At 50.4% G+C, this 12,745-nt stretch overlaps 1 protein-coding gene across 1 annotated transcript; it reads right to left on the bottom strand.

Moving 5' to 3' along the window:
• Positions 1–6,634: 6,634 nt before the first annotated feature.
• Positions 6,635–7,620, bottom strand: LOC113979405 (olfactory receptor 10AG1-like). Its single transcript, XM_027706806.1, is given in 2 exon segments — positions 6,635–7,425; positions 7,428–7,620. Coding segments are annotated over 2 exon segments (984 nt in total).
• Between the last annotated feature and the right edge of the window lie 5,125 nt (positions 7,621–12,745).

Below are 12,745 nucleotides of genomic sequence, written 5' to 3' on the forward strand. Positions count from 1 at the left end.
TTGCCCCCTCTTTCCCATGGTTTTGGTTTTTGTTCTTTGTTCATTCAGGGGGAAAAGGGGGAAGGGAGGCACGTGTTGATCCCTGTTTTTATCTGTTTACAAAAGGGAGTTGGTGCAGGGGGGAGAGAGGAGGCAATTTCTCTCTCTGCTGTTGCTTTGAACTCTTCTGTTGATATTGTTGTTTTTGCTGCTATATTTCTCATCAGTAAGCTGGGTTTTTTTTCACTTATACCTCCTTATATTTTGTCTCCCTGTAGTGATGAAGAATAAAAGAGGAGTGAGTTCATTTTATTGGAGTTCCCGCCCCAATATGTGTCTTTAAACCAGGACAGGTTGCTCAAGGGCTCCCAGAAATTTGACATCGTCCACAAAGGACTTGAAAATACACTTTGTCCTATTACATAGAGAGACAATAAAGATGTTCTGTGGTGGTGTTCAAGGGCTGGTCACTGAGGGATTTCACCAGGAAGTTGCTACCAAGAGGACTTTGTACCATGGATTTTATTGGACATTCTTCATTCAGCCAACTTCCCACCCACCACATCTTCCACTTCTTCAGTCCAGTTCTCACCAGTCTGGCCATAAGGAGACCACAGGACACCATGTCAAGGGCCTTGATAAAGTCGGGGCACACAACATCCCCTTCTTTTCCCTCCCACAGGGGTTCTGCAATCCCTGCCTTGTCCTTCCCATGCCTGGGAATGGCTGCAGGAGGAATTGCCATATCCCCTTCCCTGCTGAGCCCGAGCAGTCTGGAACTCTGCCAACCCTCCTTGCTGCCCTGTTTGCAGACTGGTTCCATTTCTGCCTTTGCCAAGGCCCCAGGAAGCTCTGGGATGGGTCTGGCCTTTCCAAGGGTTTGGGAGAGGTGTCCCAGTGACATTGCCCAGGCTTCTCAATATCCCTGACACTAAAACATTTTCCATAGCCCACACTTCCAGAGGAGTGCCCAGGACACAACACAGGTTCTCCTGGTGGTGCTGGAGAATTAGAAAGGATTTTTTCTAGAGGCCAACCCCTCCAATTGGATTTGAGTGCAGCTGAAAGGTTCCCTTATCATTTTCCCCGGTGCCTCCCTGCCCTGAAGGTTTGTGGCCATCAGGCTGGAGCTGAGGGGGTTGGGCAGGTGCCTGAGGAGGGGGTAGAACAAGGGTTGTGTCCAACTCTGCCAGGAGGGCTGTGCTGGGCAAGGATGAGGAGGCTGCAGAAAACAGTGGCCCTGGGGAGGTGAGAGGAGCAGGTGGAGAGACCTTGTGCCTGCCCACGCTGGGCAGGAGCTGCCCCAGGATGGCAGCTCTGAAGCACTCACAGGAGGTCCCTGTGAACAGGAGGGGAAGACTGGATCTGAAAAGGAAACCTGGAAAGCAGAGAGCAGGAGGGTCATGGTGTCACTGCAGGAGAGTTGCAGCCCTGGAGCAAGGTCACACAAGAAGTGACCCAGTCCATGCAGTGGCCTCAGAAGATCCCACAGCACCCTGGAGATGCTGTAAGGGAGCCCAGCTCTGCTTCACAAGTTCCCAGGGCCTGTCCCTGCCTGTTCTCCAAGGGCTTCCAGCCCCCAGGACTGTGCTCAGAGAGCACTCAGGCCTTACAGCGAGAAAGGGGCTCAGGAGGACAGTGTGGAAGTGGCAAGAGAGCAGCTCTGGAAAGACCAAGCCCTGCTGCTCCCTGGCAGTGCTGCTGGGCTGGGATTATTGTCCCCTTCCCCTTTGCAAATACACCCTGTCCTGCAGTGTGCTGTCCTTTAGGGACATCTGAGAAGAAGGGTCTTGGACAAAGAAGGCACTGCAGGGTCCTTTCTTTTGTTTAAATACTCAGCAAGCAGAATTCATCATTTATACTGTCTCTGGGTCAAATTCAGTGGGTAGATATGAAATTTGAAGGCAGATGAATATTGGTATTTCGTTGCACAGAAAATTATTGCAAGAACAACCTGATGACCTCCACGAAAAACCAGAACAGGAAGGCTGAGCCATTAAGGAGTCCCATTCTGAATGCTACACACCAGAAAACAGGCACTTTATTGCTCCTGAAAAGCATCCAGTCATCATTTTCCTCAGAGCATCCTTGAGCTCCTGGTTTCTCAGGCTGTAGATGAAGGGGTTCAGTGCTGGAGGCACCACCGAGTACAGAACTGACACAATCAGATTCAGGGATGGGGAGGAGATGGAAGGGGGGCTTCAGGTAGGAAAACATGACAGTGCTGAGGAACAGGGAGACCACGGTCAGGTGAGGGAGGCACGTGGAAAAGGCTTTGTGCCGTCCCTGCTCAGAGGGGATCATCAGCACAGCCCTGAAGATCTGTACATAGGAAAAAACAATGAAAACAGAACAACCAAACATTAAACAGGCAGTAACCACAATGAGCCCAAGTTCCCTGAGGTAGCCTGAGTGTGAGCAGAAGAGCTTGAGGATGTGTGGGAGTTCACAGAAGAACTGGCCCAGGGCATTGCCCTGGCACAGGGGCAGGGAAAATGTATTGGCTGTGTGCAGCAGAGCATCGAGAAAGCCAGTGGCCCAGGCAGCTGCTGCCATGTGGGCACAAGCTCTGCTGCCCAGGAGGGTCCTGTAGTGCAGGGGTTTGCAGATGGCAACGTAGCGGTCGTAGCACATGACGGTGAGGAGGGAATATTCTGTTCCAAAAAAGAAGAACAGCAGAAAGACCTGTGCAGCACATCCTGTGTAGGAGATGGTTGTGGTGTCCCAGAGGGAATTGTGCATGGCTTTGGGGACAGTGGTGCAGATGCAGCCCAGGTCTGTGAGGGAGAGGTTGAGCAGGAAGAAGCCCATGGGGGTGTGCAGGTGGTGGTCGCAGGCTACGGCGCTGAGGATGAGGCCGTTGGCCAGGAGGGCAGCCAGAGAGATGCCCAGGAAGAGCCAGAAGTGCAGGAGCTGCAGCTCCCGCCTGTCTGCAAATGCCAGGAGGAGGAACTGGGCCATGGAGCTGCTGTTGGGCATCTGCTGCTTCCCAGCACAGGGACACTGTTCAGAAACATGAGAGGACAGGGAGAAGTTAAGACAGACTCCTCTAAGCAAAGCCACTTTATTTCTCGTAGAAATCCCCTGAACTGAAACACTTTTCCTTTCCCTGGCTGAGGGTGCTGTGAGGAACAGGAGCTCTGCCCATGTGCTGCCCAGGGCTCAGTTTTCCTCTTCTCCAGTGGGGACATGGAGCTGGTCTGTGACAGCATCAAACCTTCCCAAGGGATTTCAGGCATCATCCATCCTCAATGGAAAAGTTCAGTGTCCACTCTCAAGACATGGAGCAGTGTGTGCTTCAGTCGAAAGGCTTAGCATGTCCTTAAAATAATGTTGTCTGTGTTTATTATTTTGTATAGTTGCATCTGGTACCTGTTCTTGTTAGGAGTACAAATCCTCATTTTTATGATGCAAAACATAACGAGACTTTAAACAAGAGAGGATAAACAGCTCAGCTCTCTGTAGCTCAGTGCAGAGCCAGAAGAGATGCAGTGTCCCTCCATCTGTTCCCATCTGCCCTGTGCTTTCCCTCGTGCTGCCTGAACATAGCTTCACATGCAAATTAATTTTTAATAAACCCAAATACCTACAGTCTGATGAGTGCAGGGCAGCACTGTTTAAAAGGGCAGCTTTGTTAAATCTTCTCTGTTCCAGCCCAGCAATGCAGCATTGCCCAGGGGAATCTCTGGCTCTGATGGCAATGTCAGAGCAACCCTGAGGAGGTTGGAAAAGTCACCCAGAGCTACATGTAAGGCACAGGTGTGGTGATTTCTGATACTGCCTGGTCTCTTCTCCTCTAGGAGGAATAGATTTGGAGTATCAGTGCCTCCTCCTGAACTGTGAGATTAATTTTTATGACCAATTTCCCACCCAGAAAACCCATATTTGAAGATGGAATTAACAGGATCCTTCGCTTTCAGGGATCCCATGACTTGCTGTGCTTTCTTAAAACTCCCCTGAGAAATGTTCTGTAATGACCTGGTGCTGTGAGCAGCCCTCACAACCTGCAGCCTACTCTAAACAGGTGAAAAGCCCTTCCTTGCTCTCCCAGGTGTTGCTCCTTGCCCACAGCCCTTGTGCCCCAGCCCTGGGAGCAGCTCCCCGGGCCGGCTGAGAGCTGCCCCTGGCAGGCAGCAGAGTCCCTGCCCAGCACAGCGCCCTGGGCTGCAGGACCCTGCTCTGCCCCACAGCCCTGGGCACCCCTGGCTGCATCCCCGGCTTCACAGCTCTGCCAAAGTGCCCCAAAAGAGCCCCATGCTCACCCATCCCATCAGCTGGGGCTGGGCCAGCTTTAGGAGATACCTCCACAAGCTGCCCCTGCACTGCCCTGCAGCCACAGACTCACCGTGTGCAGCCCTGCCAAGATTCCTCCTGCAGGGAGCTCTCAGCCATCGTGCCAGTGCTGAGCCCCTGGAAGCTCTGTCTGTGCCCTGCTGGTGTCCCTGAGCTGCCCTGGCAGTGCCCTCAGCCCTGCTGGGCTGTGCAGAGGAGCTGCTCACCAGCAGAGCTGTCTCTTTGAAGCTCTTCTTGGTTGCCAGGAGCTCCCTGTGTGCCAGGAGCCCGGCCCAGCTCAGCAGCACAGCAACAGCCCCAGGCATTTCATGACCCTCAGGGGGGTTTGGGGATGATTCCCTGGACCTCAGACCCTGAGAGTTCTGATGCGCTGACACATGTTGCCATCATCAGGTGCCATGGTAACAATCATATGTGCCCACTGTAGGGTTTGTTGCCATGACAACCTGCACTGAGACTATTGTTATGGCCGGTGCCATGGCAACCATTTTAGGGTCCCATTTCTAGGGTTTGTTACCATAGCAACAATGGTAAGGACCCATTCCAAGTTTTGTGCCATGGCAAGCAACACCTGGACCAGCTGTGATGGTTGATTGCCATGGAAACCCGCACTAAGGCCCATTGCTAAGGGCGGGTGTCACTGCAAAGAGTCACAGGGGATCTGTTGCTATGGGCTTGTGCCATGGCAACCTGCACTGGGATGCATTGGCTGGTCAGGTGCCGTGGGAATCATCAGCAACACCCTGATGCCAGGGTCAGGTGCCATGGCAACCAGACAAAAAGATTCATTGTTAGGGACTGTTTCCATGGCAACCACCACTGGGACAAGACACCTGGGTCTCCTCTCATGGCGATTACCATGAAAACCCATTGCTGGGCACTGATGCCTTGGACACTTGCACTGGGACACTGCTGGGGTCGGCAGCCATGGCAACCACCATGAGGCTGTGTTGATAAGCAGGATGCCATGGCAACCATCATACAGATCTGCTGCTGCTGTTCAGTGCCCAACAACCTGCATGAGACACTTTGCTCAGGTCAGGCTCATGGCAAACACCCTTTGACCCGCTGTGATGGGGGGTTGTCACGGCCACTGCACCAGGGCCGTTGCTGGGGAGTGTTGCCATGGACACGTGCACTGAGACCTGTCACCAGAGTTGGCTCCATGGCAACCATCACAGGGTCCTGTTGCTGGGGTTGGTGGATGGAAACAAACCCGGGGACCGGTGGGGATTGTGGATGGACTTTGTGGGCTGCTTTGGGCTGGGGCAGAGGTAATTTCCTTCCCGGGGGCTTTTCTGGGGCTCTGCTTTGGATTTGTGGATAATTCAGGGATGGTTTTGTTATTGCTGGGCAGCACTTGCACAGCTCCAAGGCCTTTCCTGCCCCTGGTATGGCCACGCTGGGGAGGGAGCTGGGGGTGCGTGGGAGGGTGGGAGGAGACACACCTGGGGCAGGTGACCCCCCTGACCCAAGGGCTGCTCCAGACCATGGACATCACACTCAGCGTGTGTAGGGGGGACCTTTGGAATGATGGTGTTTGTCTGCCCAGGTCACCGTTACTCGGGATGGGGCCCCGCTCTCCTGGAGGTGCTGAACACCTGCCTGTCCATTGGAAGCTGGGAATGAATTCCTGGTTTAGCCTTGCATGTGTGCACGTCTTTGACTCGACCCAGGAATTTTGTCACTTCTGCCCTTCTGATTCTCTCCCCCATCCCACTGGTGGGGAGGGAGTGAGGGACTGTGCAGTGCTGAGTTTCTGGCTGACATTGCTAAACCTTGACACATGGAAACTCCACAGGTCTCTGGGACCCTGTTCTGGTGCTGAACCATCCCCTTGGTGGGTTTTTAAGAATTATAATTTTTTTTATTCTGTATGCCAAGTTACTCAAGCCTTACAGAACTCAGTGTAAGATTTCCTAGCAGGGCAAGGTGCCCTTCCTATCCTTTAGCTTTTTAAGCTGATTCCACACAGGGACACTGTCCATAGGCCATGAGGCCTAGCAAGGGATTTCTCAAACCCAAAGGGAGTCACCTCTCATGGGTTGTGTCACCTCTGGGGCTCACCGATGACTGACCACGATTGCACTGTTTCCCCTTAACATTACATTGGTCAGACCCAGCTGGAAGGAGCTCTTGGCATTGAACTCTTTTGGGGCACTGAAGGTGCTCTGGAGGACAAAGATGTCATGGCAGGGCAGGACATAACAGGAATGCCTCAGGACACCTTTCCCCTCCTGGAGGAGGAGGAAGCCAGGCTGGACACATGGTTTTGTTGGAGTGAATATGGGCTGCTTTGTTCAGGCAACCACATACCCCAGTGGGACTTGTAGCATTTGGGACCATTTCATACTCTGTAGGATCACTTTGTCCATAGGAGTCTCTTCAAGGCCATTCTCACTTCCTTATTCTTCAGGCTATAGATGAGAGGGTTAAACATGGGAGTCACAATTGTGCAAAACAGGGCAGAGTATTTGTCAGGATCTCCAGAATCCCTCGAGTGTCCCTTTAAGTAGCCGACTGTGGCTGAGCCATAGAAGAGTGTCAGCACCCCGAGGTGTGAGGAGCAGGTGGAAAAGGCTTTGTGCCTGCCCAGAGCTGAGGGGATTTTCAGAATTGCCCTGATAATTTGAATGTAAGACAGAACTATCAAGCAGAAGAGAAGGATTACAAAAACCAGGGTGATGGTGTGCAGCCCCACCTGGTTCCAGATTGTGTCTGCACAGGCCAGGTCCAGCAGTGGGGGGACATCACAGAAGAAGTGAAGAAGGTCATGGGATGCACAGAAGGGCAAAGCGAACAGCTGGTAGGTCTGTCCTACCTGCACTGGTGCCACAGCCCCCCAGGAGCCCAGCAGCAGCCTGGTGCAGAGCCCCCTGCTCATGGCCAGGGGACAGGTCAGGGGGTGGCACATGGCCAGGTAGCGCTCGTAGGCTGTGGCAGCCAGGAGAAGGCTTTGGGTGCTGCCCAGCAGAACCAGGAAATGCAGCTGGGCAGCACTGCCAAGGAAGGGGATCCTGCCATCTGCCCTCAGGAGACACAGCAGCATTTTTGGCAGAGTGACGGAGGTGTAGCAGACCTGCAGGAAGGACAAGTTCCTCAGGAAGAAGTCCATGGGGCTGTGCAGGCTGGAGTCCAGCACAGTGAGGAGGCAACCAGGCTGTTCCCTGCCAGCACCACCAGGTAGATGAGCAGGAACACCGGGAAGCACAGGCCCTGCAGGCTGCAGTGTCTGCCCCTTACAGAACAGTCTGGCTTACATTCCTTGTCCAGATCTTGAAGAGATGCATTTAATGTAAGAACATTGAGAAGAAACGGGGTGAAAAAGGAGGAAAGTGATGAAAACATGGAAGCAAGGTAAGGCAAGGGAAGGAGAGGCAATCCAAACAAATGGCTCAGTTCTTAGACCTTGGTGAGAGAGATTAATCTCAGCTCTCCTCACATGTGGGAGCTCATCCCCTGTCACTCTGTCAGCACACAAAGATCTGGGAGACTGTCCAAGATCTGAATCATTCACCTTTACGTGGTGAGGGGTGAATCCCATTGGAAGTAAACCAGGCTTCTCTCTTCCAGTGAATCCAGAGGCTCTGATGCATCCATGGGGCATTTTAGCAAGACAGGGAAGCAACAGTTTATGCAAAAATAACCAGGGTTCCTAACTGTACTAAAAGACAGTTTCATGCAAGCAGTGCCAGTGTGTCCTGCAGTTTTCAGTCATCCAGAGAAGAAAGTGGTTCAAAGAGGGTGATCTCCCCATGGTACCTGATTTGCCTGAACAGGTCAGGCTTTTATAACTATTGAAAAAGACACGGATCATTCAACATTCCTGACCTTGCTGCTCTGTCCCTGGGATTCCTGAGCCCTCACAAATCCAGCCCAGGGCCCGCTCGCTCCCATCCCAGCCCTGCAACACTCCCCAGTGCCCTGCAAGCCCTGGCAGAGGCACAGCAATGCTCCTGCTGCCTGAGGAGCTGAGCCCTCCCTGTGCATTCCCCACCCTCCCAGAGCACAGAGACTCCCTGCAGGGCACACTGGCAGGGTGGGAGCTACAAGGCAGCAGCTCCTCCATCGCAGGTGCCTTCTAATGAAGCCACAACTCAGCTGAAAAGGGGTTTCAGAAACTCAGGTTGGCCTGGGGAGGGAATATCCTCTCCCAGGCAAGGGCTGAGGATGCTGCTGTGGCTCTCAGCCAGCACTAACACCCATTGAGAAGTCTTCTTAAACTCAGAGGTGTTACTGATGAGAACAGTAGGTCAGAAAACATCAAGTATCCAATTAGCCAAGGGACAAGCACAGGGCATTTTTTCAAGAGGAAAATCTGAATTCACACAAACATGTCATCCTAATACTTTTCATGTTTTCCCACAGTATTTGTGCCATTTTCCTGTGAGTTTTATCTGTCTCATAGAGGTGTCATTCAAAATTTCCAAGATCAAATTAAAGTTTGCATGAGAGAAAGTCACCATGATTGTTTTCTAATCTACCAACTTCATAATATAAATATACAGAAAAATTAAATATTTCTATTTTAAACCCAAACAAATCATTGAGATACCCACATTTATTTTAATTCAATGCTTTAACTCAAAGCAACCATTCCCATGCAGATTCTCCACATACCAGCAATCCCTGCATGTTGCCAAATGTTGTCAAAGATGCAGCCTCCTCTTTTTAACTCTCAGGTGTCTCCGTGCTCCAAAGATCTCGAGTGGAGCCCAGAGCAGGCCAGCTTTGCTCCCAGGAACCTGCCAGAGCCCTTCTTAGGTGGTGCCAATCTCACAGGCAGCGTTTCCCAAAGCTGGAGGAAGCCTGAAAAGGAGGGAAACTTCCCCAAAGCGAGCCAGGCTTTTCTCAGCATCTGAGCTGCTGCACAGAGCCTTTGCCTCCCTGCAATCTGGACCTCCAAGGATCTGCTGGAGAGTCCTTGGGAAGGCTTTGTCAGGAAGGGCCCTCAGGGGGCTCCTTAAGACTTCAAGGGACTGCAGGATTTTCAGAGCAATTTGGGTTTTTCTTTTGGTTTTGCATTTCTGAGAGGTTTGTGCAACCATGGCCTCCAATTATCTGCTGTAACGAGTCCCTTGAGAGCCTCAGACAGTGACAACCCTCAGTGGGGCTCATTAATGCTTCAAGGCACTCAGGGTTTATTAAGACACTTCTTTTTGACACTAAGTCTCTGAGAGGTTTGTTCAGTCATGACCTTCAATTATCTGCTCTAATGAGTCTCTGGAGAGTCTTTGTCAGGAATGGCCCTCAGCAGGGCTTATTAATGCTTCAAGGTACTCAAGGTTTTTTAAGGAACTTTGCCTTTTTCCTTTTCCAAGTCTGAGAGGTTTGTTTAGTCATGGCCTCCAATTATCTGCTTTAATTAGTCCCTGGAGAGACTTTGTCAGTAGTGACACTCAGTGGGACTCATTAATGCTTCAAGGTACTCAAGGTTTTTTAAGGAACTTTGGTGTTTCCTTTTCCAACTGAGTTGAGAGGTTTGTTCAGTCATGGCCTCCAGTTATCTCCTCCAACGAGTCCATGAGGAGCCTGTATTGCGAATGGCCCTCGGTGGGACCCATTAATGCTTTGAGATACTTTGGGTTTTCCTTCTGACTTTCACTTATGGCCAGGTTTGTGCAATCTCCCCTCAGTACCTGAGGTTCAAGGACTCAGCACCAAAAGCCCCATGGGGCTCATTCAGATAAAGCAAGTCCTAACAAACCACGGCTCTTCCTGTGATTTTCCTCTAGTCTAGACAGTACATTAGGAATGTTGTCTCATGGAATCAGGGGACCATTGTGACACTGCAGGGCCCCGTGGAACTCTTTTGCCCACAACAAGGGTCAGCACAAGAGGCGCCGACACCAACTTTAGAGAACAAGTGTGTAATTTTACTCCAGTGCAAAGCAGCAAAGAATGACAAAAGGATGAGCTCAGTAATGCACCTCATCGTTCCTACAAAGAGTGCCTGGAGTGAACACATACAAATACCATTCACTAATGAGCTGAGACTAACAGATCTCACTAATAAGCACACTTATTTTGTTCAGATACACGTGTGGTCTTTTCACACTACATCTTTTACCAACAAACATACACAGTTTTAGCTAAGGAGCAAAGACATGGATAAACAGACTATTAGGTTGGAAGGTTCATCTAGAGGTCAGCTTTGGCTCAGGGCCTGTTGTTCAGCCTCAGCACTTCAGGGACAGCCACACAGGGCTTTATATTACACACACACTTTCCATATTCATTAGTTATTCTTCCTTACTTAATACATAGACATTACTTTGTATTACACAGTCACACCTCCTATTGAAAGTCCTTAGTTGGTCCTTTGGGGTCTTCTTCAGGGCTCTCTGGTGGGTTTTTTTTGGCATCTGGTGCCCCCCAAAGTTGAGGTGTCCACTTCTTCACCTCGGTTCTGAGCAGACACAGTGTCATTACCTTTCACCACAAAGACTGGAACGTTTGGGTTTGATCTTCTCTGGGCCCACAGAGCTCAACTTCCATCCTGTTTGCTTAGTTACATCCCTGATTGAATTCTCTACGACCTCTCCAAGATTATGTTTTTCCTTCCTTGGCCATAGAGAAATGTTGGGAGCAGTCTTCTATATCCCACATCAAATCCCCCCTTTTCTTCACACTAAGCTCCTGAAGGGATAGAGTGTCTTAGAAGCTTTATTTCATTTTACGGGGGACCCCTGGTGGCCTAGTGGTTAGCATGCAGGACTCTCACCTCTGCGACCCAGGTTCGAATCCAGCCAGTCCCCCGGGCAGATGGAGTCCGTTAGGCCTGTGAGGCCATCCATCTATGAGAAGGTCACTCTAAACAAACCTACGTCCTGAGGACCTCACTGCCATTGTCCAAGCTTGCTTGGCCCCGGCAGATGAACCTTAGGATTAAAGGGTGGGCTCAGTTCAGCGCAGGCTGTGTCTCACCTAAAAAATCCATTGCGCAGGCTGGAAAGGTAAAAGACCTTTCCCCAAATCTTCGTTCGCGAAGACTGGCCATTAAAAATTTCATTTTACAGCTCAAGGCATTAGAATAGCTACAGCACTGAATCATGATGCAAGCTAAAATACAAAGGCCCTTCCAGCTTTGGGGCAACCCTTCACAGATGTTATTTCCACACAGCCAATCCCACCCCATTCCATTGGGGACTGGCCAAGGATCAGTCATTTCCCCAGCAGGAAGGGTTTGAGGACATTGGGGGTGATTTCCCCCAAACGTGCCACTCTCATTAACACAATCCACTTTTCCTGTTCCTTTAGTGGGGGTCACAGCTTTGTACACAGGCAGGATTGTCAGAGATGGTGGGGGGTACTTGCACACTAACTGCTGGGTCTACTTTGTGGGGAACACAAGTGCTCACCCAGTGACCAGGAATCATTTCTACCAGAACAGGGAAGGCAGAAATGGTGAATGGCTTCATTGTCTTTTCAGGTAAATGAGTGCACACCCAACAATCTTTTGGAGGCAACACTTGGGTCACATTTGATACTAAAATGAGATGTAAATTTTGCTCCCAAGTCAAGACCCAATTTACTATTGTCAGGAGAGCCAAAGCAGACTTGAGCATTTTGTTTCTTCTCAGACAACCTCTCAATTACCCAAGGGGCTCTGGCCTTTTGAATTCTGCAATAATGCATCCATGATTTGACTTGTTGTACCACTTCTACAATCAAGTGGGAACCTCTGTCTGATGACATTCCCAAATGTACCTCGAATCAAGGGATTCTTGGATTCAACAGTATTCCACTCACTTCCCTAACCTGGTTGGTGTCACAAGGGAAAACCTCTGGCCACCCAGAGGAGGTATCCCCCAAGACTAGGAGATCTTTACATCCCCTTTTTCTGGGCAATTCAGTCAAATCCATCTGCCAACATTCACCTGGAACATTTCCACACTTTACATCAGCTATTCCCACTCCAGTGGCAGGGTTTGGATTATTTCTCTTCCACACACCACACTGCTGACTCACTGCTTGTACAACTGGGGTCAGTTTTGCACCTCTAACCCCCTTGTGCAAATGTTACAGTGCAGAAACAAATACAAACACAAAACAATGATCAGTGGATAAAACAAAGCCAGAGACCAAATCGTGGAATACCAAATAACCCACCCAAAGCACTGGAAGATCCACACGTCTTAGATGGATGGGATTCCCCAAAAGAATGCCAATGGGATCTTCCCCCATCCCAGACCAGCCCGGGGATCTGTGGTCTTCTCCAGGAAAGTCCTGGGGCTGACGTGAAGATCCAGAGATCCCTGGGATCCACAGGAGATCAGGCAGAGGGTCCCATCTGGGGGCCAGAAATGGTCCCCAAAAGCAGCAGAAAGCAACTCCTTAACCCCAGCTGGGGGTTAGATTTTGATTTAGACTATGTTCAGATGATGAAACACATATTTTACATTATCCTGAACTGGAAATTTGTCACATAATTAAGAGAAAATATATTAAGAAAGGTTTGAATATCATAATT

The sequence above is a fragment of the Neopelma chrysocephalum genome, unplaced genomic scaffold (assembly GCF_003984885.1).
Source record: "Neopelma chrysocephalum unplaced genomic scaffold, ASM398488v2 Primary Assembly neopelma1_79029, whole genome shotgun sequence".
Lineage (NCBI taxonomy): Eukaryota > Metazoa > Chordata > Aves > Passeriformes > Pipridae > Neopelma > Neopelma chrysocephalum.